Genomic DNA, 25,315 nt, shown 5'->3' with positions numbered 1-25,315 from the left:
CGTAGGCTTTTTAAATGTAGCCCAAGATCCTGGTCCAATATAAAATGCAGACCTTATAGGCATATGTTAGGGCGTGGGCAGGCGTGGTAACTGTCCTTTTTCTATCCCATTGTTTTGCAGCAGTTTTTCCCCAAACTCCTTTTTTTGCCTTATGCTAATTTCTGTCAACATCCTGCATTGTGTTTGTGTGTATTTTAGTCCCCCCCCCCGCCTTTTTCTTAGTTTCCCTCTTAAAATCTACGGATGACTCATGGCAGCAACATGCCCTTGGCCATCCCTCGAGAGTGCCAGCAGGGTGGCATCAATCCAGGAGAGGTGGACTACTTAGCAAAGACAGCCTGCAGGCACAGAGCTGAGGGTCAATGTCATGCAAATCCCATTGAACCTAACTTTATAGACCCAGCCCTGGTATGCATCCATCCATCCATACATACATACAATATATACCAACAATAATTTATATGCTCAGCCCACAGAACAATATCTCTCCTAGAAATAAAATAAAAATGTCACATGGGACAGTTGTTACGTCTCCGTGTGAAGATGCATCCTTTGTGATACCAGCAGGGAAGAGGCAGTAATCACTGAGTTTGAAGTTGTGCCTGGTTTGCAATGCACGCATGTGGACAGATTTCCTTCCTCAGGGTTGCTGTGCACTTCACTGTGCTTTATATGCATTTCAAAATATACGGATGTAGTATTGGGCTATATATTTAAAGGCTATGTTGATAGTAACTAAAGTCATACAGTAAAATCCTGTGTAAATAATCTATTGCAAAAGCTGTAAATGTAAAAATAGAGTGATTCAAATTGATATCAGCTTGTTTGTGTTAGTTATACAACTTAACATGTTCTTGAATTTTATGTGTTTGTTAGATTTTGAGAAATACTATGAATGTAGAGTATCCATAAACTCTGCTCTAAGCACGTACATCTACTACAGTCATTGGGAAACCAGGCAAAACAACAGTGACATTGTAATTATTTCTGCAATGATTTTGGCGACCACATAATCATAGGTAATCACAACACAAAAGACAAAAGGGTTGTGGGAAGGTTACAGTGTTACGGAGTTAGAGTTTGATTAGAGGCTGCAGGAAGCAGGTTTATTTTGCTTTTGCTGAGATGAGATTTTAGTCGGGGATTGCGGTTACTACTTTCAAGGTTAGGTGAGGTTTAGGTCAAGGTTAATGTGAGGGTAAGGTTAAGGTTTAGGTTAAGGTTAATAAAGCAGGTTTATAAAAGGAGAGGCCATCATCACGTGAACCTTGTAAAATACTGAGTGACTGAAAAAGAGAGAAGAGTAATGAGTAGGGTGAGGTTGAAAGACAGATGGTTAAGTTCAAGGTCATTGGTTGAACAAAAAAATAGGAGAAAAATGGTCTAATTCTTAAAAAATAAAGCAGTAAGAAGAGGAAAAAAATTAAATAAATAAACCTCATCCAAGGGTCTGAGCAGCCAGTGTTCAATAACAAAGGCAGATTCACTCAACATTTGGACATATAACTCTCATTCTAAGCTTTAAAGGGGGTTGACGAGATTAGATCGACAATGACCTAAATAAACCTCAACATGCCACAGGCTTCCTCACGTTATCATTGCAGCATTATCTTCTCTGCAGAACATCCCAGCTGTTTTGTTAAAACAACCATCTGAATACATTTCAAATATTATTTAAGAATGTATCCTGGCTCGAGGCAACTTGGCCTCTTGAGATCTTGCCCATCTCCATGTGAGGCGCACACAGGGTTGCGTGATTGGTTGACACAAAGTCTGACCACCCTCCAGAGGGAATCTGGCTGACCTTTTCATCACCGTAGACACCCATATGGGATCCTGGTGGGGGGGTCACAACAGGTCTGAAGGAAAACTTTGCTCGTTGTTGCCACATCTGCAGCGGACCTAGCCGCTCGCTGCAGATGTGCCAATAAACGTGAGCACAACTTGAAGAGCATTTATAGTGGAATGTGCACAGAGTAAATCTATGAGTAAGGGACTTGCCCGATGTAAGGTCATTGTTAAAAACCTTTACGAAACACGGACAATGATATTTATAGATATGTGCCCCTCCCCCATTGTCTCACTGTCTATCTGTCCTCTGTTAATCTGTTCTGGCTAACAAGGCCAGTGAGGGGCCTGGGGTCTGCTGCCAGGGGAGAAATGTCAGGCTCCCTCCACACCTCTAGATGAGCTCCTCAGGGAATCCAGACCCAAATATCACTGCCCCGTGAGCACAGCATGATCTGGCACATGGGAAGCAGCCAGGCAGCAAGTCCGCTATCAAGCAAACAACGGCTTCAAAACCCCTCTAGACCGTGGCCTTGTTCAGACCTGATATTGACATCTGTCTTGAGTGATCCCATCACAAGAGGACATTTGTTAGTTCACACCTGGTATATGAATGTGCTTTCACGCGCGTGTACAATAAGCAATCTTTCTTCCCCCGCTGTATATGCAAATATACACACACAGTATGTTAACACTGACCTTGTCAGGACTAGTGATCCTCATGGGAACCAAAAGTTAGTCTTAATAAGGTAGATGGCTCAGGGTAACACTATGGAAAGGCTGTTCTAATGAATCAAAGTAAATGAGAGTCCTTAGAAGGGTAGCTGTGTGAACAAGGGTGTGTGTGTGAGTGTGAGGGAGAGATAGAAGATCAATATGTGGTAGTCAATGTCAATACTGTTGTGGTGGCTAAGAATAAATCGATATATATGGGAAATGCAGAGAAGTGTAAAGATATTTTTGGTTCACTGTGAAAAAGGCCAGGAGACATCGACTGTGTAGGTCATCCTTAGCCTGGGACACATTTGTCTACAAACTACTAAAAGACTGTGGTCATAAGTGATCCATAGCACTTTTGGATGGGGTTTAAGTGAACCTCCTCAATGTGTCTTAAGTATGTTCACACCTTTACATCACCTGAGATGGATGTTAGTACCAGGTCTAAACAAGATCTAGTTCACTGTTGGCAAAATAAACTCTATTTTACAATTTATCGGAGGGAAAGCATCCTTTCCCTTCGCCTCACAGTTACCCCCCTTAGGCTTAATAGAGTGCCTGGAGCAAGAGAGCAAAGGTAGCACCCAGGAGTTGTCAACAGCAATCTGACCAATGGAAGAATTGAAAATTCTGCCCCCAAGAACCTCGACGTTTGTTCTGTTTAGGGCACCGCGTTTATCTTTGTAGAACACAGGACAAATACTAAAATCGTGAGACCCAAGATGGCATCTCGAATTGCTGAAGACATGTGAAGGTGGCAGCCTGAGGGGCTCGAGAGTGCAAGCGGTTTTCTCACCAGCATAAATCTTGCTGAGCTGCTCAATGTGCTTTCCATCAGAAGGACTAAAAAAAGTAAGACCCCAAAGCTTACATTACTTTACGAGAGCCTTGGTCCTGGAACAAGGGAAATAGTCATTTACATTCCTGTCCTGGTATAAATAGTGAACTGGCTTTAAGTAGTGGGGCTCACAGGGAATTACAAAATGTGGCCAAATGTAAGTATCACTTGAGCCCTCACCCTGGAGCAACAAGCAACAAACCATAGCTACAGATCTGTAAGGCAGTGAGGATGGGGGTCGGTTCAGTGAGAGCAGAACATGTTGACCCAGCACCAAGTGTGGGATTGGAGGGTGCGGCCATACAATGGTCCTGAAGTGGCCTTCACCTGGAAGGAACTCAAGATCCTTTCAGACCCCATCAAGGCTTTGTGCACCATCCAAGGATTTGCTGAGACAACAAAGCTGTCACACTGAAAGCTGTGTTTCAACCACCCATATATTTTAACAAGAAGTTGGAATGACTTTGACTTCACAGGGAGAGTCCAATTATGTTCTCTAAGCCTCCTGTTTTACAGCACAGTAGAGAGAGAGGATACGATGTGACGGGGGGGATTCTGCAATAAAATATGAATATGGTCAAGAAAAAAGTAAGAGCTAGTTTCTTGCTAAAACTTGCACATACAGTATATTTTATAAAAAAAATCTGAGCTGAATCAAAGTGGACAGTGGTGCCTATCCACCTTCTCAAGTCATGGTGCTATTTATCCTTCATTTGCCTTTCTGTGCAGGTGAAAGAAAACAAAATTGGCACCAGGACGAGTGTGGGTAAATATAAAAGTAAAAGGATAAATAGAAACAAACCATAAATACAAAAACAAGTGGCAAAATAGGACAAGAGTAAGGGAGAGCAGGGGATGCATGCATTTTGGATAGTAGTTTAAATATGCCATCTGTTTCAAGGAGAGTGGGTGGGCTTGCTGGGTTTTGCAAGACACTTACCAAATGTTTCTGGAAATGACAAAGCAAAAGAAAAGTAAACAGAAAAAAGGGAAAGAACAACAAAGTATTTTAGGTTAAGGCTGAAAGTGACTGCCACCCAAGAATGAAAGGTATCCCATTTAAGTATTTTAGGAATTCTCATTATCATTAGACATCACATGAGTGATGAAGTCGCAAATGTAAATTCTTTCTTGATAAAGCACAAAAACTTCTAATTATAGGCATTAGTCTTTGTAAAAAATCACATCAACACATCAATGTCAAAGATGTAGTCTTAGTTTTAGTACTGTATTATATTGGTTTATTTTAATTTATTGAGTTTTTTTAGCTTTTAATTGTGTTATTTGTCACAGCCCAATGACATGTGTTGAAGACTCTAAAATGTGCACTGAGACACATTAGAGTTTCAGACACAAAAACAGACGGAACACACACACACACAAACATAGAAAACAGCAGTCTCTTTGAGTTAGACAGGACACACACAGACAATTGAGGAAATCATGAAACAATAACACACAAGAGTTACAACAGACAGGTCGTTCTCTTTGTCTATTTCTTTCTCCGTTAATGAGAACGATTCCATGCCGGGTTTACACAGTTAGCTGGTAAACCTTAACATCTAACACGTATATTGGTAGCCTTCGGGTCGTTTAATATGTTTGAATATCAAACCTTCGCTGTAACATTAGCTACTATAAGCTGAGCAAACCTGTTGAGGCTGCATGGTACCCAAACACTACTTTTTACGATTACCTTAGTTATCCATGTCCTGTGGAAATGCATCTTTAATATGTATCAACATGGCAAGATGTAATGATACAGTAAAGTACAGTCAATCTTCTGGAATATAGATAACACATCAGATACTCTGAATCAGACTAAGTTGTGTTGTCAATTGGGAGAATAATATAGAGAAATGTGCAAACATCAACATTGGAGTCCACTCCTCTTGTGGAGACTTAACATGACATGACCAGGGTAGATCCCTATGAAAGATGAAAGAGAGCTAACCCCCACAATTTGGGCCAAACCTGACGTCAATATCGATAAGTTAGATCATATCAAAAGAGAACTGCGAACATGCACGGATAATGACATAACAACTTCGATTATTTGGAACATAGCCCACAAGAGTCACAACTAGGGCAGGAACTCAATGGCAACAGACTCTTTATTTAGTGGTGTCCACCCTGATTTACGTTTGCAGTAACAAATCAAGTAGGAGCCATTGGATTTTTCAAATGGTGACAAATCATCGACCTAAAATATCTACCCCTTATTGCCCGAGGACACTCTCGGGTCTGCACTTAATTAGCAATATAATTAGACTTTGCTTTACTGGGCCTCTCGGTGGAGTTTAATCAGTTGGAACAGGACAACATATCCAACACTGACAGTCGTGACAGTATTATGTGGACTTTGCTCTCATTGTGGACTATGACACACTTCTGGGATGTTGTGAATTATCTGACCTCAATCAGTAATGCTGCACTCTTAAATACAATCGCCAGTTTTTCAACACATATACCAGATAATTATCTCTTGTTAAAAGTGAGAGCACAAAGTGATTGACACCTAATTTCCTTTATTGATTTTTGTCACTCATGTCACAGTCTAGAAAGTGTAGAAAGTGAATATATACGTTTGTCTTAATCCAATTCAATGATTGCACATTCCTTTGTGGTTTGAATGCATTTTCAGATTTGTTGGCCAAATGCAAACCAATTGAGATCACTGGAACCGAGACCAAAAAATGGAAACAATAGGTTTATTTGGGAAAAGTGTTATGTTAATAAGTGTGGATATGGGTCTGCTGAAAAGTTCATGAGGAAAGATTGGGCACTGTAGCCACTTAATTTGCAAAGCACAAACAAAACACATGTCAAATGTAATAGATATTTCTTGAGGGAACAAACAAAATGCTCGCGTTAGCAAGAGACATAATACATAATATTTTGACTTTTTCTTACCTGAGCGTAGCTGTTTGATTCTTCCATTACTTGCACTAGGGTCAATGGGCAGGAAGTCTTTGTACCAGGTGATTTCAGGGTCAGGGTTGCCGCTGGCAGCACAGAGCATGGTGGCCGTCCGAGTGCGCTCCACCACTTTCAGTTGAGGGCCCATGTCAATGTTAGGGAAGCCTGGTGGGAGGAGGTCCTCTGCAAAATGAACAATAAAAAAGTGCACATGAGTCATCTGACTAGAAACGCCAACACTGGGATTACAACTCGTGAAATTCCCAATGTCACAATGAATTATCCTGCCGTAAGTGTCTGCTGGTCTGCTATATAGTAAATACAATGACACAGTACTAATAAGAAACCTTTAATAAAATAATCTAATGTAATCGACATTTATGTTACAGTGTAACTAAAAACAATTCCTCATGAATTAGTACGTGGATAAATATACTCAACAGAGCCAGCATTCCCATAAACCATGGAATCATACATCTCATCCCAAAGTGTAAAAACACAAACACCACAGAGCCAAATTATATGGCTGTATTTGACATTTTGCTTATTTTCTTTTGACCACTGAGACAAATGGGGATGCATGGCGAACAGATAAATGCATAACCCAAGATATACTGCGTTAAGTAAACGTATACTCTATTTCATTAAGAGTCTGGCTCACCCTTGGGCCGATATTATGTGTGAAGGCACTGGAGACGTTTAAGAGCAGAGCGAATAAACCGTATACAACGCTTTCCTCGATTTTTTTCCTTCTCAGATAACGAGATGGCTTTTTAATTGTTGGAGAAACCATCCTGTAACCAGATGCTTGCTGATTAGACTGCCATCCCCACTATCTACTTGTCCATTAAGAACCACGTGTCCTGTTAGAAAGCCTTTAGAAAAGACACTGTATCTGTGCTTTTATTATTGTATAACAAGGGGTAAATAAATGGCTGTATGGCTATAAAAGCAAAAGCCAACAAGGGAAACACTATAATGAAAAGTAATGCCTAATAGTTTAGTGGAATAAATGCCACGAGCGATGATCTGAGGTGAAACAGAGCCATGCAAAATCGTTTGGTTGAGACGCAGGATAACTCAGATATAAGATTTGCATTATTGCGATGCTAATTCAAGAACACTTGTGAGTACATGTGTCCATTTAACAAACACTGTAGTTATCCTTGGAGCTAATAATCATGATCGCGCAGTCATTTCACTGTTCAAAGATGACAGAGCGCGCTACGGCCGTTGCTCTCCTCACACAGGCTCCTCTTAGGGCAATTAGTTCCATTGGTCACATTGTCTGACCTCTACCCTGACTGGAGCCAGAGCAGTGACTCATTCTAAGATGATGAGAGTCGAGGGGAAGAACCCTAAGGTGTAATATACATCAGAAGCTCAAGGCCACGTTACAGCTCGTGTAAGATTCACTGACTAAGATGCTGGTCAGTGGCACAGCTGAGGTCACTGTTCAGCTGCTGAGCCAATGACCTCATATCCACTCTGTAGACATCATGGTGGTGTCGCAGACTATCGGGAAGCACTAAATTACAGGATATGAGTGCAGTTTTGGACGCACTCTAAAAGCAGGTTCTGTCTGTCTGTCTGCCTTCACTTATTTGGTAATACATTTCTCCACTTTTGACCTTCACAATGAAATAATGCTAAAACTACTAATTTGTCATGCAATTTTTTTTTTAAATAAAAGAGATTGGGAACAAATAGTGTACTTGTAAGTCCTAAATATGTTTTATTTCATTTCTATCATAAATGTGTTGCCATGAATACTGCATTGCTTTGTGCACTCGGACTGCTTAGAGATGAAGGGACATGGAGTCGCAGGAAGCCACATTTTGAAAATTGAATCTTTAAAATTTAACATACGGGAGAACAGAAAGAGAACTAGATGGTCTCGAACCAAGTCCAGACAGGTTACCTCTAAGTAAGGCTGACATCGGTGGAGTGCAATGAATATTTCAATGCTAGGTTCAACAAAGTACAGGCATTTACAGGCAGAGTTTTAGGCTCTGTGTTGTATCTCTACATGGATTATTAATGATCACCTCTGTATAATCTCTTCATGCCAATCCACAGGCAAGAACAGCAATGGCAAGACCACACTTCACTTGAGAAACTCAATGACAAGTAAGAGCACTATGTTCTTCCAAACTCCCTCTTCTCTACGTCACAAATGATCCATGTATAAAAGGTGCCACAATAGGTGTTGCACACTTGTACCTCTCTAGGCAACTCTGTTAAGGAAAGGGAACCTGCAAAGGTTAGGTTTGACTTGTGGCAAACATCAATGTAGAATATTCAAGCACTGAATGCACTGCACAGAGACCTATACAAGCAGAAAACACACACACACACACGCACACACACACACACACACACACACACACACACACACACACACACACACACACACACACACACACACACACTCAGTAAGTGAACTTGAGGCTAATAAAATTAGGCAAAAGACAGAGGGAATCTGTCTGAAGGAGCAAAGGAGGCCAGGACAAGTAGGGAGGAAAAAAAAAAACGCAACCAACCACAACAGCAGTAATCAAGACGAAGGTAGATTCACACAGAGATTATGCTATCATTACAGCTGCACTGACCTGATACAACACTGACAGCCTTTCCTGAATAAATGGCATGTATGCTGGTCACTTACTTCCCTAGTAATACAGTCTGATATCATCTTTCACCCTGAAGCTTACAGACTCCGTCGATAAAGGCGGCCATGCAAAAATAAATAGATCACTCATCGTGAGAGTGTTACTTCAGGGTTAGCCAGGCTGACTGAAGAGAAGAAGGCAACCAATGACACGGGCTGATAGTACCCTAGAATCCCCATGGGCCATTCCCCCGTAGTGGCGTGGCAATTGCATTTATGTGATATGTACTGAGGGTTCTGTGTGGTGAGAAAATCCTCAAAGGCCAAATACAACCAACAAATGTGCTCCTACTGGTCAATGACAATGCGGCTGTTTATTTTGCCAAGAGCATCCTCTGTCACTTCGGCCAGTAATCATCATGCTTCAGAGCTACGGTACACATGCTGAAGTTATAGTCAGTATTGTGCCCGGAATTCAGGCCTTGGAGTTGCCTACTGTTTGTTTCCTGCAGGAACCAATTATTGTTTATTTTACCCTGACTGTTTGTGTCCTCAAGGAGGCATTTTTCAAGCCCAGTCTGACAAACAGTCCACCAGATGAAACAGCCGGCATGATCAGCATGAATCCAAAGCTTAGCCTCCTAAAGTCTTTAGTTTACCTTACTAAGATGATGATTTTCTGTTATTCTCTTAGGCTATTTTTGGCTTGAGTACCATCATTATCCATAATAGTCTTTAATTTTGCTACACCATTTAATATCATTACACAAGTGACAGGTGCAAAGCCTTTAATCAGCCTCTGGTCAGCTTAGTCATTGCCTGGTTGTTAATCTGCCGACTCATGCCTGCTGTTGCATTCTGCTTTCTATCATGCTAAATGTGGCCCTCTTAAAAGGTCTGTCCTTTAGACTCATTAAATTCTCCTGACTAATCCCATTTCCACAAACGCACTCTTACCAAACTATCACTTTCTTTTTTTTGCCTGGTATAGAAATGACTCTACAAACCTACACTTTCGTGAATTTAATAAACAGCTGGGTGAGCTCTTTCACTTTGTCCATATTGGTAGTTCAAGCTCCTTTTCCACTACATAGCAGCATAATAACATATAATTCACTATCTCTTGGTATTGTGTATACCATATTTCCTAATGTATGTTTTTCAGAATAAACAATATAGACAATGTATGCACAACTTATTGTAAATTGTATGTAAAATTCTAAGTCTTGCGTGGCACTTAAATACTAAATAAGCTACAGATGCAACTGCACCACTAACCCTGTAAAATGGTTGGTGAAGATGTTATTCTACTGTGTGGACTTATTTTATGCTGCACACCTCATGCATTTTCATCTGGTGTCAAAATCTGATACGCCGGCTTTAAAGCCGCTTATTTGAAGCCATTAATTATCTCACAGAGTGGAGGGAGAAAAAAGAGAAGCAAAGAGGTAAAAACCTGACTGTCGGTTTTACTGAGACTGAAGCAAATTGCTGTGGGGTGCTCCATCCTCCGCACCTATTACTCATATTATTATTTTCACTTACTGAAATGATTTAATTTCATCAGCAGGATAATCAGGTTAACTGATTACCCAGCGCCACAGCATAGAGACACAGGCTTTAAGCAGGTTTGTGTAATAATACCACAGAGGAACTGCTGGGAGACAGGCCGAGTGAGAAGGGGAGAGAGAGAGAGAGAGAGAACAAGAAAGGAGGAGTAAACTGGGGTAGGAGAAACAGAGGTTAGGATTAGAAGCTGCGCATGTAAAAGCATATAAAACACAGTGGGAGACAATGAGGAATACCAATGGTTTTGCTCATAAATGTGGTTTGAATAAACAGATGTGCACGTAATGACCATACACAGCAGCACAACACAGCACTATCTATCCCTACTGTACTCCATGTGTATAGTACGAATAACAGAGTACATATAGTTTTGTATATGTTGATATGAATGTCAAATTTGAATTCCTTTCCACCCAACAGGTCCACTGCACACGTGTGCAGCACGAGTTGGTGGAGGACTCACTCCAAACAGTCAGTGTAGGCACCAAGTTGTCGCCGATGTGGACGATAAAGTGCTGACTCCTAGCCACTGGTTTCAGATATTTCTGCACTTTTCCTGCCTTGCACCTTTTCCATGACATTTCCTGAAATGTATGGCCAATAGGATCCCTGTTGAATTGCTTGAGATGTATACAAAGGAAGACAGGGGAACAGTGATCCAGGGACAGAGAAGAATAGCAACACAGGGAAAATCTAATCACAGTGTCTCCAGGCCCGATAGCCCTCTCCAGATAGCCATCTCAGCTGAATAATGGTTATTATAGGGCCAGCACTCACCCTCTTCCCCCCCTGCTCCGTTCCCAGAAAGATGTCTAATGCCCCATTGGTATTCCCCTCACCTCGTGCATCTAGCCACGAAGGGCAATATTCAGATCTGATTCTCCAAAAATACAACCCAAGGGAAACTGTCTGAAAGGCCTGATGAGAAAAGGGGAGAGAGGGGAAGAGCTGAAGAGCGAAAAGTGACAAAGGAAGACAGGAGTCAAAGAGATTGAAAAAGTATAGCATGCTGCTGAAAGTAAGGCAGAAGTTTGGAGCTAAAGGACTTCAAGGCTCCGTGAGATCGTCTTCCTACAAGTCATGAGACATAGGACTGAATGAATGTAACTTTTAAAAATGTGACCATGAAATGTCTCGTCATTTTTTTGAAATTCAAGTTAGCATTTTTTTTTTTAATTCCTGTTGGTCATTGTCTGTTAATGTTCACCAATGTTCATGTGTTTAAAATCAATACCCGAACCGTAATGTTAATCCAGTATTCAAGGCATCGTAAAATATCTTACAGTAAATGTTTAAATATTCTAATAAAATAAAACGAATGTTTCTCTGCACTTCATAGACGGGCTTTACAATTAAGATGCCTCGCATCTTATTGGGTTGAGAGTTATTTGTTTTTCTTGCCTTAATGTTGAATTAATATAAGAGCAAAAGCTTTTAGAGAGTAAAGAACATGTATTGCTTTGATATTACGTTCATCATTCTTTACTTGTTTACATTAGCTCAGAAAGCTTTCTTGCAATTGTCTCTACAGGGTTTAAAGATGTCAGCTGGCATGCTGGCTTTGCTCTACCTATGATTTCCAACGCCGCCACCCAGGGTCCAGTGTTTGATAGAAAAAATAGGACAATATAGATTGTTTCCCTGATGCGGTGAGCCACCGTGATAGACACAGCGCAGACAAGAGAGAGGGGTAATTGCCAAGGACAGCTCCAACAACCTCCTGCTTGTAAAGAGAAGAGGGAGATTGAAAAGTAAAAATATAAAAGGGAAAAAAAAATCTGTTTATCTATTTCAGCTGGGGGAGGTTTCTCTCTCGCTCACTCGCTCGCTCTCTCTTGTCAGGCTCCTGAGGCGTCTGAGGTAAGACAGGCGAACTCCAAGGGAGACAGTAGATGAGGCTAGGGCCATTAAAGAAAGTGCCTCTCTGTAGAGAAACGCCAACCAGTCAGGTCCGGTTTAGTGATGGCTGGCTTTGTTTGTGTGTGTGTGTGGTTTGTGAAAGTGTGTGTGCGCTTGAGTGTGGAAAGTAACTGGCCTGTGTGTGGATATGAAGTGGGCACCTTCAACCCTGATGTCAGTCAGACTTCTACTACTTCTATTGCTTAATTCTTTCAGAGTTGTATTGAAGGTAAAGTAACAGCTGAGCTTTATTCCCAAGAAAATACAACCCGTGTGAGCTGAAGGAATGTATGACATGTATTCTGGCATGCGCACACTCACTGACTTTAAAAAAAAGAATTGTTTGGTGATCTTTGAAACAGGGGAAGCTCATTTCAGGCCCAGTTATTTACACATAAATTCTGAAATAAATTTGGCAAACTACAACAAGGACACACGATAATTATGTAAAACTGAAAAGTTATAATTGTGTTTTAATTTACAGTGTATATGTACAAATGAAAATGGGCTATATCTCTGAGCAAATACCACACACTTCCTCCGATCATCATGCAGTCGCCCACTGCTCTATTGACTCCCAGAGTAGCTGAGCTTCCCTGGAAGTCACGTTGTCACCACATTTGTCCAATCACTGTTGAGCTCAGCACAGTGGGAAAAAAAACAACTATTCTGTCGTCCCTTAGCGAACAGTTGAAGCTCAGCTTCAAGTGGTTTTAATATGGCGGCTGCTACGAGGATACAAAACTCACGTAAGACGATCTGCCATCCGTGATAGACAGCTGATTCTGAAAGAACTGGTGACACGTTCTAGCGCACATTTAGTATTAAAATATAAATACAACACCGTACTTTGACGACATTTTACAAGACGCTGAGCTTTCCTTGCTGTCTTAGAGCAATCGCCACTGGTTTTTCACAAGAGCAACTCTATTTTTTCACTGAATTTACTAGTGTGCACACTCTTACATTTTGTAAGTCATAATTTAAAGCACGCAGATGAAAAGATAAAGCACTTTCAAAGATGCAAATAATGGAATGGACTACATGTCTCATGCTACCCCAAGAAGACAGCAGTTTTACATGTCACATTTAGTTATCACTTCCCATTCACCAGGAAATTAAAGGTGTTAAAATGAAAACAGAGTGACTGCCAATGTCTGGTTATGTAAAAGACATTGTGGGTGTACTGTACAACTTTCAAATATCAAAATAAAAATAAAAAATGAAGTAAAATGGTCAGTATCCTTCATGAAGACAAGGGTAGGCAACATATTTTTTTCATGCCATATCTAATTAATGGTGACACTGAAGAGAAAGTGCACTGCGGGGTGTTTTGACAGCTCATTGAGGTGCAGCACTTGGCTGTCAAGTCATAAACTTTTTTCAATGGCAAAGTAAGTTTTGGGATTTATTATTTAACAGAGTGTGATCATTAGAAATACCCTGTCAATATTTTAGAGCTTAGCAGACAAAAAAGTGTCCTATTAAAATAGTATTGTCATGTGTGACAAAAGTGAGTTGTTGGTTGTTGTTTTTTTTCTTCTTCTTTCATGTGGAGATTAGTTAATTCAACAATAATTAAGTTTTGGGGGTTCTTGATGATAAGTGTGAATCTGGGCTCATGTGTGAGAATTAAGATTTCCTGACGTGTGGCGCTAAGACCTCTAAGCACCAGGGCTAAGCACTGAGCAGCCAAAACAACAATATGCAGAGGGCGTTGAACTGTTGCACTGTGCCACTGCTGCCAAAGCAACTAATCCAACCCAAATAAACACCAAAACCCACAAACAAAGACTGACAGTAATTGCAAAGGGGATTTAGAGGGAGGTGGACGGGTGGCGCTAGACTTGGAGGGCCATTAGCATTGTGCAATTAGGCCACTAATGACAGGTTCACAGGCACCTTTGGTTAGCAGAACAACAATCATGAATATGTGAGGGATATAAATGAGCAGAGGGCCAGCCAGATGACTGCCTGGTAATTGCTCAATGTCACTTAAATACGTGGAGGTGACTAGCAGACACGGCAATAAGGGTCACACAAAATATGCCCTTCGCCTGGGAGAGATAAGTTGGAGCGTTGGATAAATAAGTCACTTAAAAAGATGACAAGATCGAGGGGATGCGCGCAGAATGCTGATAAGCAGAGTAACAAGCAGGATTGTTAGGAGGGAAAAGTGGGCAGAAGACTTCAGCTACAATTGCACCATCATTTACTGCTGGAGCTGCATTTGACAGACCAAACTGTCAAACGTAACCATCTGTCAAAAAGGAAGGAACCAAGAAAAATGGCGATAAAATGAAACGCACAGTATTTCAAAGGAAAATAAACAAACAAACCGAAAGAAAAAAGAACCTCATCTGTACACACGGAGACATGGGGCCAACATTGAAATTGAACTATTTTAATGGCAGGATAAACGAGGGTCTGCAACTGTTTGGGTAGATGGGGTGGACAGGGGGCTGAAGCCACACATGCTGGACATGCCATTGCCCTTTAAGAGCCAACAAGCATAACATTCTTTAAATATGAACAGCTGTTGCTCTTGAATCCAGTTGGATCTGGGCCACACTCCAGAACACAAGCTTTGTAATCCCCCAAAAAACCTTGGAAAGCATCTTCCAACTGGCCTTTCTCAGAATGCTGTTGTTCTAAACACTGGCATTCATCACTCTGATAAGAACAATACTCATAGCATATATTCAAATCTTATAGAACCCAGAGACTCCCCCAGAGACTTGTGCACACATATGGTAATATCAGTCTAACGATCAAATCATGCTATTAAAACTTAACATTCAACTTTTTGTTCTACACGTGGCATATGCAGGGCATTTGTGAAGCAAGCAGGACATAGCATGAGCTTTGCCAATCTTTGCAGGGCACACAGCACAACCTGCGTATGCACGTCTACAGTCACCTGGGCTGGTGGCTTATGTATATGCATGAAGCTGATGGTCAGGGCCATATCCCCTTGCTTTTCTTTATGCATGAGCTCAAGCACTTCTTTCTCCCAGCTCTCATTCTATGCTTAGGTGTGCAGTTAAAAAAAAAGTGCTTTCCTCCAGTTCTTTGTGAGTTCATTCTATTTCTCCATATTATTATTGTACTCATATTGACATTGAAAATAAAATGCCCCATGTTCATTTTACATGTAAAATGTGTATGCATCTAAAATCCAATTAAAATTATTTGTATTTTTTTTTGACCTCTCAAGTGAATTACTAACATTATAAGCAAGTAAAACCATGTCTATCTATGCTGGTCATCCAACAGCACATTGATATGAAAACTGCATCATTACCAGCAATAATTCTCAAACTAAAGAGAACTGATTTACATTTTCAGTCCAGCTATTTAAGAACAACATGTTCTAAAAATTAAATAAAATAATGACAGCACCAAGGACGTGAGCTGATACAACAGCTTATTCACAAATTCACCTCGATCGAAACAATTGCTGGAAACAGAGGGATTTACTCAGACTTTTCCGGCTTTCGGTCATTACCCAAAACTCACGACCACAGGTGAGGGTTGGAACGTTGATGGACTGGTAAATGACAGCTTTGCCTTCCGGCTTAGTTCCAACTCTCACCTATGGCCATGAGCTTTGGGTAATAACCAAAAGAATGAGATGGCGAATACAGGAGGCCGAAATGTGTTTCCTCCCCAGGGTGGCCGGACTCAGCCTTAGAGACAGGGTGAGGAGCTCGGACACCCTTGGAGGGGCTCAGAGTAGAACCGCTGCTCCTCCACATCAACAGGAGCCAGCTGAGGTGGTTGAGGGATCTAGTTAGGATGCCTCCTGGATGCTTCTCTGGGGAGGTTTTTTGGGCATGTCCTTCTGGGAGGAGACCTCGGGGCCAACACAGGACATGCTGGAGGGATTATTTCGCTTTGGGGCTGTTGAGAGAGGCTGCTGGCCCCATGACCCAGACCCGGATTAGCAGAAGACGACGATGATTACTCATTAAATCCAATAATTGCTCATCACCGTCACATGTCCCTTTCTAAATAACCTTTCAATTTATTCAAGGGGTGGGCGATATGTGCATATTATATCTATATTGTGACATGAGACATGAGTTTGGATATCATCATACGGTGATAAGGTACTGTATCTATGACTTTTCCTGCCATTTGAGAAATACACTGAATAGTATAAATGAAAGATTATACATATTGTTTAAAATACATGGAATTGATAAAATTATATTTTACAACATTTGTGTTATAGCGAAATCTGACCATACTAGCCAATTTCATCGTTTCTATCACACGTTCATTTAACATTAAAGTGATTAACTGGGTATTATCTGAAATGAAAGGTAATAACTGTATTTTAAACATGCAACACAGATCATAAACCTTATTTGAGTGTATTTACAGTGTATTGTCAATTTCCTTTGACATAATATTGAGATCATTTTCATAAACCACATTGGCCTTGTGATAAATATCAATATCAAGTATTTAAAAAAAAAAAAAAAGATATTGTGAAAATATTGTTTCCCATATAGCCCTAATTTACTCCCATGATCAAGTCATTATTGTGAGACAGGAGCAATTTATATGAACGTGTCTAGCTAGTAATAAACCCCCCCCATTCACACACTTACTTCCCTGCCTCATCAACTCTCCTTTTTTCACCCTCCTTTATACTTTACCCTAGCGCTGTACATTAGCTGGGGCCAGATGTCTTAGAGTGGGCAGGGTCACTATACTTGAGCAGGAATTATATGAAATTGATGGCAAAAGTTCAGAAGCCAGCCACCCTTGGCTAGAGGCGAGCTCTTTTCACTTATCCCGCTCCATCAGCACCCCCTCTTTTCTCTGTCTCTCTTTCCTCTTTATTTTTCTTCCTACCACTGCTACCCTTAATCACCCATTTATACTGCATTAAAGGTGCTGAGGATCACAGTATTCAGAGGCCATAAACTCTCTATAAAATAAGTACATTTCTTCCTCGGGGATCTTTTTCTCCAATGGTGAAATGGTGACATACAAATGTGTGTGTGAGGAGAATCGCTCTGGTCAATCTTTGCCTGTTGATTGTGTCAAGCCTGACCTCTACTGAGCACAATTATCACCAGTAACAGTAAAAGAATGACATCACAACAAAGGTGTAGCATCTCACGACAGCCACGAGAGAGCAAAGCAATAAAAACAAGCTGCACGTGTAATTCACCCTTCAAATCAAGAGCCAAATAACCACAAAAACAAGTCCGTTATTGTGATTGTAGACGCACACCGGAGCGTGTGGTTTATGTTTTGCGAGTGCAAACATTGCTAGCACTGACTTGCTAATATAACAAGTGCCTCGTGCAACGATGGGTCCAGAGAATAACCTCCGCTGATGGGACTAGATCTTAACATCGCAATACAAATGTATTCTTTACTGGTGGAAGCTGTGAGTGCATCTTGAGCATGAGAATTGCCGTGTTTATCGGGGACAAGGTAGAGGTAATGCAGTTGGCAAAAACAATAGAGAGTGTATGGCAGTAGCTCAGTGTGGACTTAAACTCCATTAAGGTCTGCCAGTGGTTAAGGCTCCCTTAAAAACGCCATGCCTTTATTCTCGTTACTCTGTTGGCGTTGTGGTCACTTCGGTGTAAATGGCATTTTAAAACACATCTGCTTTGGTTAGAAAATAGGATATGAACTAGTTTTACTGCACTAGGGCAAGTGAGGAAAGCCTTCCTTCCACACTTTTCTGCATACATTTCCTGCTCTCGCTACGAGCGTTGTTGGATATGTGTGGACGAAAGGGCAAAGGTTAGTGCCGAGCCAGGCAGAAAGAGCAGAAACATCCAGATCAGTTGATGATACTGCCACTTCTTCAGTGTCTCAGTACAGCAGCTGCTGTCTGGCTCCATATTACTTTATCTCCCTCCATCTCTTGCACACATAATACAAACACTGACTTGGAATCACGAAACACACAGCTTTGCGCCTTGCATACAAACACATGAGGAAACACCATGTCTCCCCTCCTTTTCCTGCCCCATACCCAAGGCTCACCTTTTTCTCTAAAATAAACACAACAAAAAAGCTTGACATTGGCACTATGAAAGTCTAAAAATATGAGTGAAATAAACATTTTTAGGTTCATTTTAGGTTTTCTAGTATCTCTTTAACAACCGTATATGCGCAAGATAATGTCAACTGGAGTTTCAAGAGTTCACAAACCCAAAGACGTCAGGGGAAAGCAATCCCAATGGAATCTTTTGACAATTCCAAACATGTACTGCGCTGGTGCTTTTTTTTTTTTTGATACATACAGGAGATAGTGATGAAATAAACAGCAACGAGAAAATACTTTTTACCCAACATCCTGCCGTCATCTCTGTTTTCAGAAACTGTCTGCTCCCGTCTCTCAGCTCCGACTTTCAAAAAACACAAGGCTACTGTATTTTAAAGTCAGGCTGCATCACATCTATATCAAGAGAGTATCTCTATTCTTTCTATTCTCTATTTTAAATTATAAATTTACTCACACTACAAGCTGGAATCAGTTTTACCTGTCACCTAATATGTCCTTATTCAATCTCACCTCTGGATCTCATTACAGCCAAGTTACCATCCAAGCATTTGTGAACACACGTGTTATTTTCTGCTGTAAAGCAACACACATAGTGTGGTACTTGTGATGGTGTGAACAGTATCAATTGTACTATGTGTTGCAAGAGAGAGAGAGAGAGAGAGAGATACAGAAAAAGAATGACACAAAAGAAAAAAACTAACTCTAGCTTTTCTATAAGTTTTACTTCCCGCTGCTCTACCCCCCGCCCCATCTACCTCTCATCCACCCCATCATTTAAGATTGTGCCCACTCACTTGGCTTGAGTGTCCATGTATCAGATACAGAAACAAAATCCAATCTTACCCGTCAAGATAAATGCAGGGATATAACAGAAAACACAACACACCACACCACACTCCCCTTGAGGTAACGATGCTCCAAAACCAGACCTATCCAGCACAGTGGTGCTCTGTGGCAGATGTGTAGAGCCAACTAAACTGTCCATGCCTGGGCCAAATTGCATCATGGGTAAAAGAAACACAAACTAAACAAAGAAAACCGTCATGGTCTTCCACCTAATGTGATTTGATAGAACTGAATCAATAAGGCACCGGAGCTGCGTTCTCTTTGCCAACAAATGTAAACTGAGAGTTTTAAGTTACACACACACACACACCAATATTTACCTTCATCTTGGACGTTATTAACCTCAACAAGAAGCAGCAAGAGATAAAGAGGAGGCAAGAGTACGGACTGTGGCAATAAGAAAGGCTTGCAACTTGGCAAAGACAGCTCGCAAGATGATTTTTCAAGGTTTTTGGACGGAGGAACAAAGTGATAAGAAACAAAACGGCAGGTTTGATGGATTTTACCTGATTGGTGGTAAAAGAATACATGAAAGAGTAATAAGTCTGGGTGAGTGCATACAGGTGCAAACAAAGGTCAGGGCTCTGTCTGGTATTATGTGGCGATTATCCATATTTAAGGTCAGACCTGAGAGCTGTGTGTGTATCAGAGGTGAGTCTGTTCTGTCTGTCAGTTCATAAAGCACAGTGAAAGTCTGTAACTAAGTCCAAATCTGTGTCTAATAACCAAATAAATCAGCTTGCAGCTTAATGATTTGCCACCAGTAAGGTGTAACTCAGCCAACATGATTATTTCCAGCTCTGGAGCAGCTCCGCCTTGCTGTGATCGCTTGGTGGGTTTCCCCAAACACAGGGATAGACACATAATATTAGCAGCATTAAAACAAAAAGACCAAATCTCATCAATCACTGCTTCGGTTCTTTCGGAAGCCTCGGGGGCAAATCCATTTGCAACGGCAATCACGGCGACAAAAGACAGCAGCCATGTAAAAGACATGCAAACAAAAGGAAGGTAACACCCCATGATCTCCTCACAGCAGCATGAGCTGACAGTATCCCAGTGGCAATGTTGCCTTGCTTCTGACACTCTAAACACTTGCCTGAGAGCAGAAAAGCAGTCAAATTCAAAAAAAAATAAATGTGGGAAAAAAATGTTCCCATGACAAAAACCCAGAGCAAGCCGTTAGTTGTGTCAGATCTCAGTAGTATGCTTCACATACTTGTCAGTCCCTCAGCAAGGACTCCCACAGGACTGTGTGCAAATCTTAGATGGGAGCCAGATGGCCCCCATCTTAGGTATTCAGCGGAGGCAGTGAGGCAACAGCCAAGGAGGTGTCACAAGTCTATGTTAAAGGGATGCTGCCATTGCCACCGACGTACACAACCACAGAACACACGGTGAAGTGGACAAAAGAGTAGGCGGGTTTCTGCCGTTGCCACGGTGCAGGACAACTATGTCCATGTATGTGGATTTATGAACTCGCGGTATCCTTTATCCTGACATAGATATGCTTCTTTTTTTTTACAGATGTTTAATGGATGTAAAATAAGTGTTGGATGTAGTCATGTGCATGCACACTGCCGTGATACATATTTATGATCTTTGTACGCCTCATTTTACCGGAGAAGAAATGCAGTTGATAAATCCTTTTCCAACTCTGAGCTGAGCCCACGTGCTGTTTTTTCTAGAGGAGTATGCAGCGGTAGAGGAAAAAAAGCCAGTACACTGCTCACCCTCTCCGAGTGTGTGCCAAAACATTTATGGAAAGCTTCTTGTTCTCACTCAACTGGTCAGCCTTTGACATCGTTCATCTTACAGACTTACAGGGAAGTGCGAGTCGTTCATGTTTGCCAACATGAATGCTCCTCTTCGTGTGTTTTTAAGGATTTGGGGACATTGATATGTGGGTAAGAGGGAGCATGCAGCTGTATTTTCTTGCAAATGTGTGCCACGGCTCTCTGGCCAAATCACCCACTGTGGTGACCCATTTTCTGCCTCTCCACATCCCAGACCATAAACCCTCTTTTTACTGCAGATGTGTCCCTTGTGCCTTGTCCCATATCCCCCCTAATCCATTGCCCCTGTTCCAAAAGCCCATGTTTGCCCATTGTCCTCCTCACCTGTTCTACAATGCCAATTGTCCACAACTCCCCCTGTTGTCTCCCTTTATCTTTGGCCAGCTTTTCTTTATTTTCCTATTTGTTCCTCCTGGTTTGGTCCACTTACATCTTACCATCTTGCACTCTCTGACTAAATCCACCCACATTCTTTTTTTCTTGGTTTCTTGGTTTAAATGTCTCTTTTACTCTCCAATTTTCTGCTTCTACGCTTTCCTGGACTCTTCCTAATGCTGATGGGTTAATGAGGTGAGGCGCAACCTCGTTAAAAGGATGGAAAACTACAGTTGTTTCCTCTGGTGCTCAGGTTTCTGCTTCAGGCCCCACCATCACACCCTCATCTCTCCTTCGGTGGTGGGTCTTGCCTGGGCAGGAGGGCCGTTGTCTTCCTCTGGGCTCAGGACACATCCATATCACACTTATTCTAATAAAATCTTATTTTCAATTTGTTCCTGTTGAGCAGAACGCTTGCTTTGTGCTTAAACAGCCATACTTCCATGCTGACAGACACACGCCAGAGCTTGTAGTTTGGAAATTAGTGTGCTTGTCCATTATGTTTTTTTTTTCCTCCAATCTGGCTAACACTGTTTCCCTGGACTTGATTTTCAAAGCACTCCATAAAGCCCGAAATAAATTGAATTTCCGACTATGAATAGGAAATCTAACATAAAGTAGCACAAACAAAAGTCATCATTCAGAGCATAAAACAAATCATTAAGTTTTGAATGGGTAACCGTTCATAGCGAATCAATCTGCTACCTGCTTGTTTAGTGCACACCTCTTTTAGACAATAAAAAAAATATATTAACAATGTAAATCATTACTATAATATAATATAATATAATATAATGTTATTTCAAATCTGTATATCAAGTTTTGAAGGGCACCGACATGTTCCCAGGATGGGGGGGTTTGTTGCTAACAATAAATAAACCAGGATGCTGGGCCAAGCTTCCAATCCCAGCTCCAGCATGCATCCGACAGCCAGGAAGACCGAGCTCATGTGCTGCCAGGCAGCCTGCAATAGCTCAGCTCCATCCAAACTGGAAACATGGCAGATGGTGACAGGCGAGAACAGAGGAGAAGAGAGAAGCTGTGTGTGTGTGTGTGTGTGTGTGTGTGTGTGTGTGTGTGTGAGGCAGACAGGTAGAAGGAAAGAAAAGGATGTGAGAACATGTGACCACATGCTTGTTCGCCTCTGATGCCATTCTCAATGACCTCTATGCTGCAGCTTTACAAATAGTGTAACATCTTAGCTGAACACAAAAAAAAAATTGAAACTCGCAACAGGAACCTCTGAGTAACGTTCCACAACATTAATTGTCCATTGATTACATCTAAACATCTCAATCCATCTCAGTTTTTGTGTGCGTGTGTCACATCTGTCATTCGCCGTGTAACTAATCAATCTTTTTCATCCAGGTGCCCTGTGGGTTTTCATCATGGGTAAATAGAGGGTTCGGCTCTTACATGAATGGACAGTTGATTGGTACCATCGACGTGATGAACACTTGATGAACAGCCTTCACACTGTCCATCTGTTGTGAATTATTCTGATTCATTTTAGGCTGCAGTAAGTACACCTGCAGTAATCCTCCACATGCTCACATTAGTTTGGCTTCTACGCTGACGATTCCTGTGATGACATTAATGTCGGTAATGTAGTTTGATGAAAGGTCAAAAAGGAAAATGACCTTGCTCATCATGTCACCACCCAAACTGCGAGCTCAGACGGAGGGGTTGATGAACGTGTCCGACGCTCTAACATTCATCACATGACTGCAAATAAATGTTCGTAACTAACCCAACAACGACAACACAGCTCAAAAACTCCCAGACACACGATACGGCACAGCCGCAGACAGTCTAAAAGCTAAAAGATTTTCAAGGTTGAGCCCTCACCAACTGCCAAGTGCAGTTTAGATACTTCAAGGCAAGTTGCCACCATTAAAAAAAAAAGGCCGAGCAGCTTTCCACTTTAATGATTTATCTTGTGGCCAGAGCTTTGCACATTGTTTTATAATGCAGGACTCACCTCGGATGATGGACAGTTTGGCATTGACTGTGATCTCGCCCTCGCTGTTCTCAGCCACACATTCGTAGATGTTCTCATCGCGCGGCGCTCGCAGAGGCTGGATTCTGAGTACGGCGCCGGCGCCCTCGTCAAACTCGATGGTCTGCGGGGTTAAGGATTGTGGTTTAAATGGGTTAAACAGCACTAAGATCTCAACACACACGCTAGCATGGAAGTGAACTGGCTTAGGTGATGATTAGTTAATTATAATTAGTTTGTTTAACATTTCAGTTTTTACAGTGTTACAAAAAACATCAACATACATTATAATTGACTTACAACATGTAATGTACAGTGCTTAACAAATCTGTTAGACCAACTGTCTAATTCACCTTTATACCCACATTTGAGCCAGCTCACTGGGCTTCTTCTCTGCGAAGTCAGAAATTAATCAAGCATAATATTCAACCACTAAAACTATTTTTTTTCTGTTCAGGAATGCAAGTAAATAACTATAATTTGACATCTTAATCAAGAAATAATTATGCGTTTTATTTTTTTCCAGTTTTTTTTGTAAAAAATGAATGGATAATAACAATGACATTTTAGTATTAAAATTCAAATATAATGTTGGTTAAAGAGCTTCTATGTACTGGTGTATTAGCCATCAAAGTGATTTTGATACCAATGCTGTTAATTTAGGGCAGTTTAAACAATAAACCTTAAATTGGCTGGTGGTCTAATAATTGTGTGAAGCACCGTACATCCTTGGAAGGAAGAATTTCGGTTGGCTCATCACCTTTAGTCCTCATAAATACAGAAATCTGCTTCTTATTTCTATCTGTAATTCTCTCTACAACCCATTTGTTCTGAATTTTCTTGAGGAAAAAAAAAAACCCAGTTCAAAAACATCTTGGACTTGCCATTAACTTACATTTTTATTTAATCAAAAACCATATGGAACAGTGCGAGGCTGAATCTCAAAATTTGACTAAATGATGGGAATTGCAATGGTGGGATGTCTGAGTCAGTTAGCGCTCACAGACAACCATTTCCAAAATGTATTCCATTATCTCTAATTTCGGGGTGGGTGCAGTGTTAGAGACGACAGCCAGCCCGTCTTTCAGTCTCACTGAAAACCTCTTCCCATATCTGTCCTTCCTCAGAGGAGCTCACACATCACAGTGAGGGGTTCACTGCTGAGATGTCTGAGTAAGGCTGGATTTTGAAATACAAGTACAAGACTTTAGCAGCCCCGCTGCTCCACTGCTGCACATCTCAGAGCTGAGCTGTTAATTAGGCTAAAAACACTGCAGAGCACGGCATCGCGATCAATATCAAAGCAGCTGTCTGGAGGGTAGAACAGAAAAGAAAATCATAACAACTTCAAAACCCTTTCACAGTTTTTTCTTGCTAAACGGAGGAAAAGAAGAAGTGTCCGTTCTGGCAGGCTGCTTCGTGCCCTTGGCATTGTTTCCCACTTAGCATGCAAGAGAAGAGAATGAACAAACACTACTTGTCTTTTTATTTTGTCCTCCGTTGAGACTATGCTTTTTTTTTCCCTGTTGATGTTGGGTTTTTTTTTAGACTCCTCCCCCGTGGTTGAGTTCATGCGACAGTGTGTGTGTATGTGTGTGTGTGTGTGTGTGTATCTATCGGTGCATTGTAATCATCCTTAAAGAAAGCAACTTTTTAATTAAGAGACACTGAGCATCAATCAAGACTTTTAGAGATGCCATCTGGAACGCCTGCTGAGAACTGAACAACAAACATCATGAATAACACACAAAAAAAAAAGACACATTCGCCCAGACAGGGTTTCATGCAGGAAAAAAATAAAATAAAATACACCAGCACACAAGACTGTGACAGCTGCAGAGCTGAAGCAACGACAGAGCTCTGAATTGCATTATCGGGGCGACTGTGGCCAATGGAGGACCTGTAGGTTACTCAC

At 41.3% G+C, this 25,315-nt stretch overlaps 1 protein-coding gene across 14 annotated transcripts in view; it reads right to left on the bottom strand.

Moving 5' to 3' along the window:
* Nucleotides 1-25,315, bottom strand: part of ptprsa (protein tyrosine phosphatase receptor type Sa) — a 113,723-nt gene that overhangs the window by 74,675 nt on the left and 13,733 nt on the right. For 9 of the 14 annotated variants that reach the window (XM_044043915.1, XM_044043927.1, XM_044043918.1 and 6 more), the window contains exons 3-5: nt 23,383-23,524; nt 6,257-6,445; nt 4,284-4,292 (exon numbers count right to left, since the gene is read on the bottom strand). In XM_044043915.1, the coding sequence (XP_043899850.1) occupies nt 4,284-4,292; nt 6,257-6,445; nt 23,383-23,524 (340 nt within the window). The remainder of the gene's footprint in view (nt 1-4,283; nt 4,293-6,256; nt 6,446-23,382; nt 23,525-25,315) is intronic. The other 5 variants (XM_044043919.1, XM_044043928.1, XM_044043923.1 and 2 more) reach the window with 1 other exon arrangement.

Source organism: Solea senegalensis, linkage group LG14, assembly GCF_019176455.1.
Source record: "Solea senegalensis isolate Sse05_10M linkage group LG14, IFAPA_SoseM_1, whole genome shotgun sequence".
In the NCBI taxonomy this organism is placed as follows: Eukaryota; Metazoa; Chordata; class Actinopteri; order Pleuronectiformes; family Soleidae; genus Solea; species Solea senegalensis.
The sequence above is the reverse complement of the archived record's forward strand: the minus strand, read 5'-3'. Positions and strand labels throughout refer to the sequence as shown.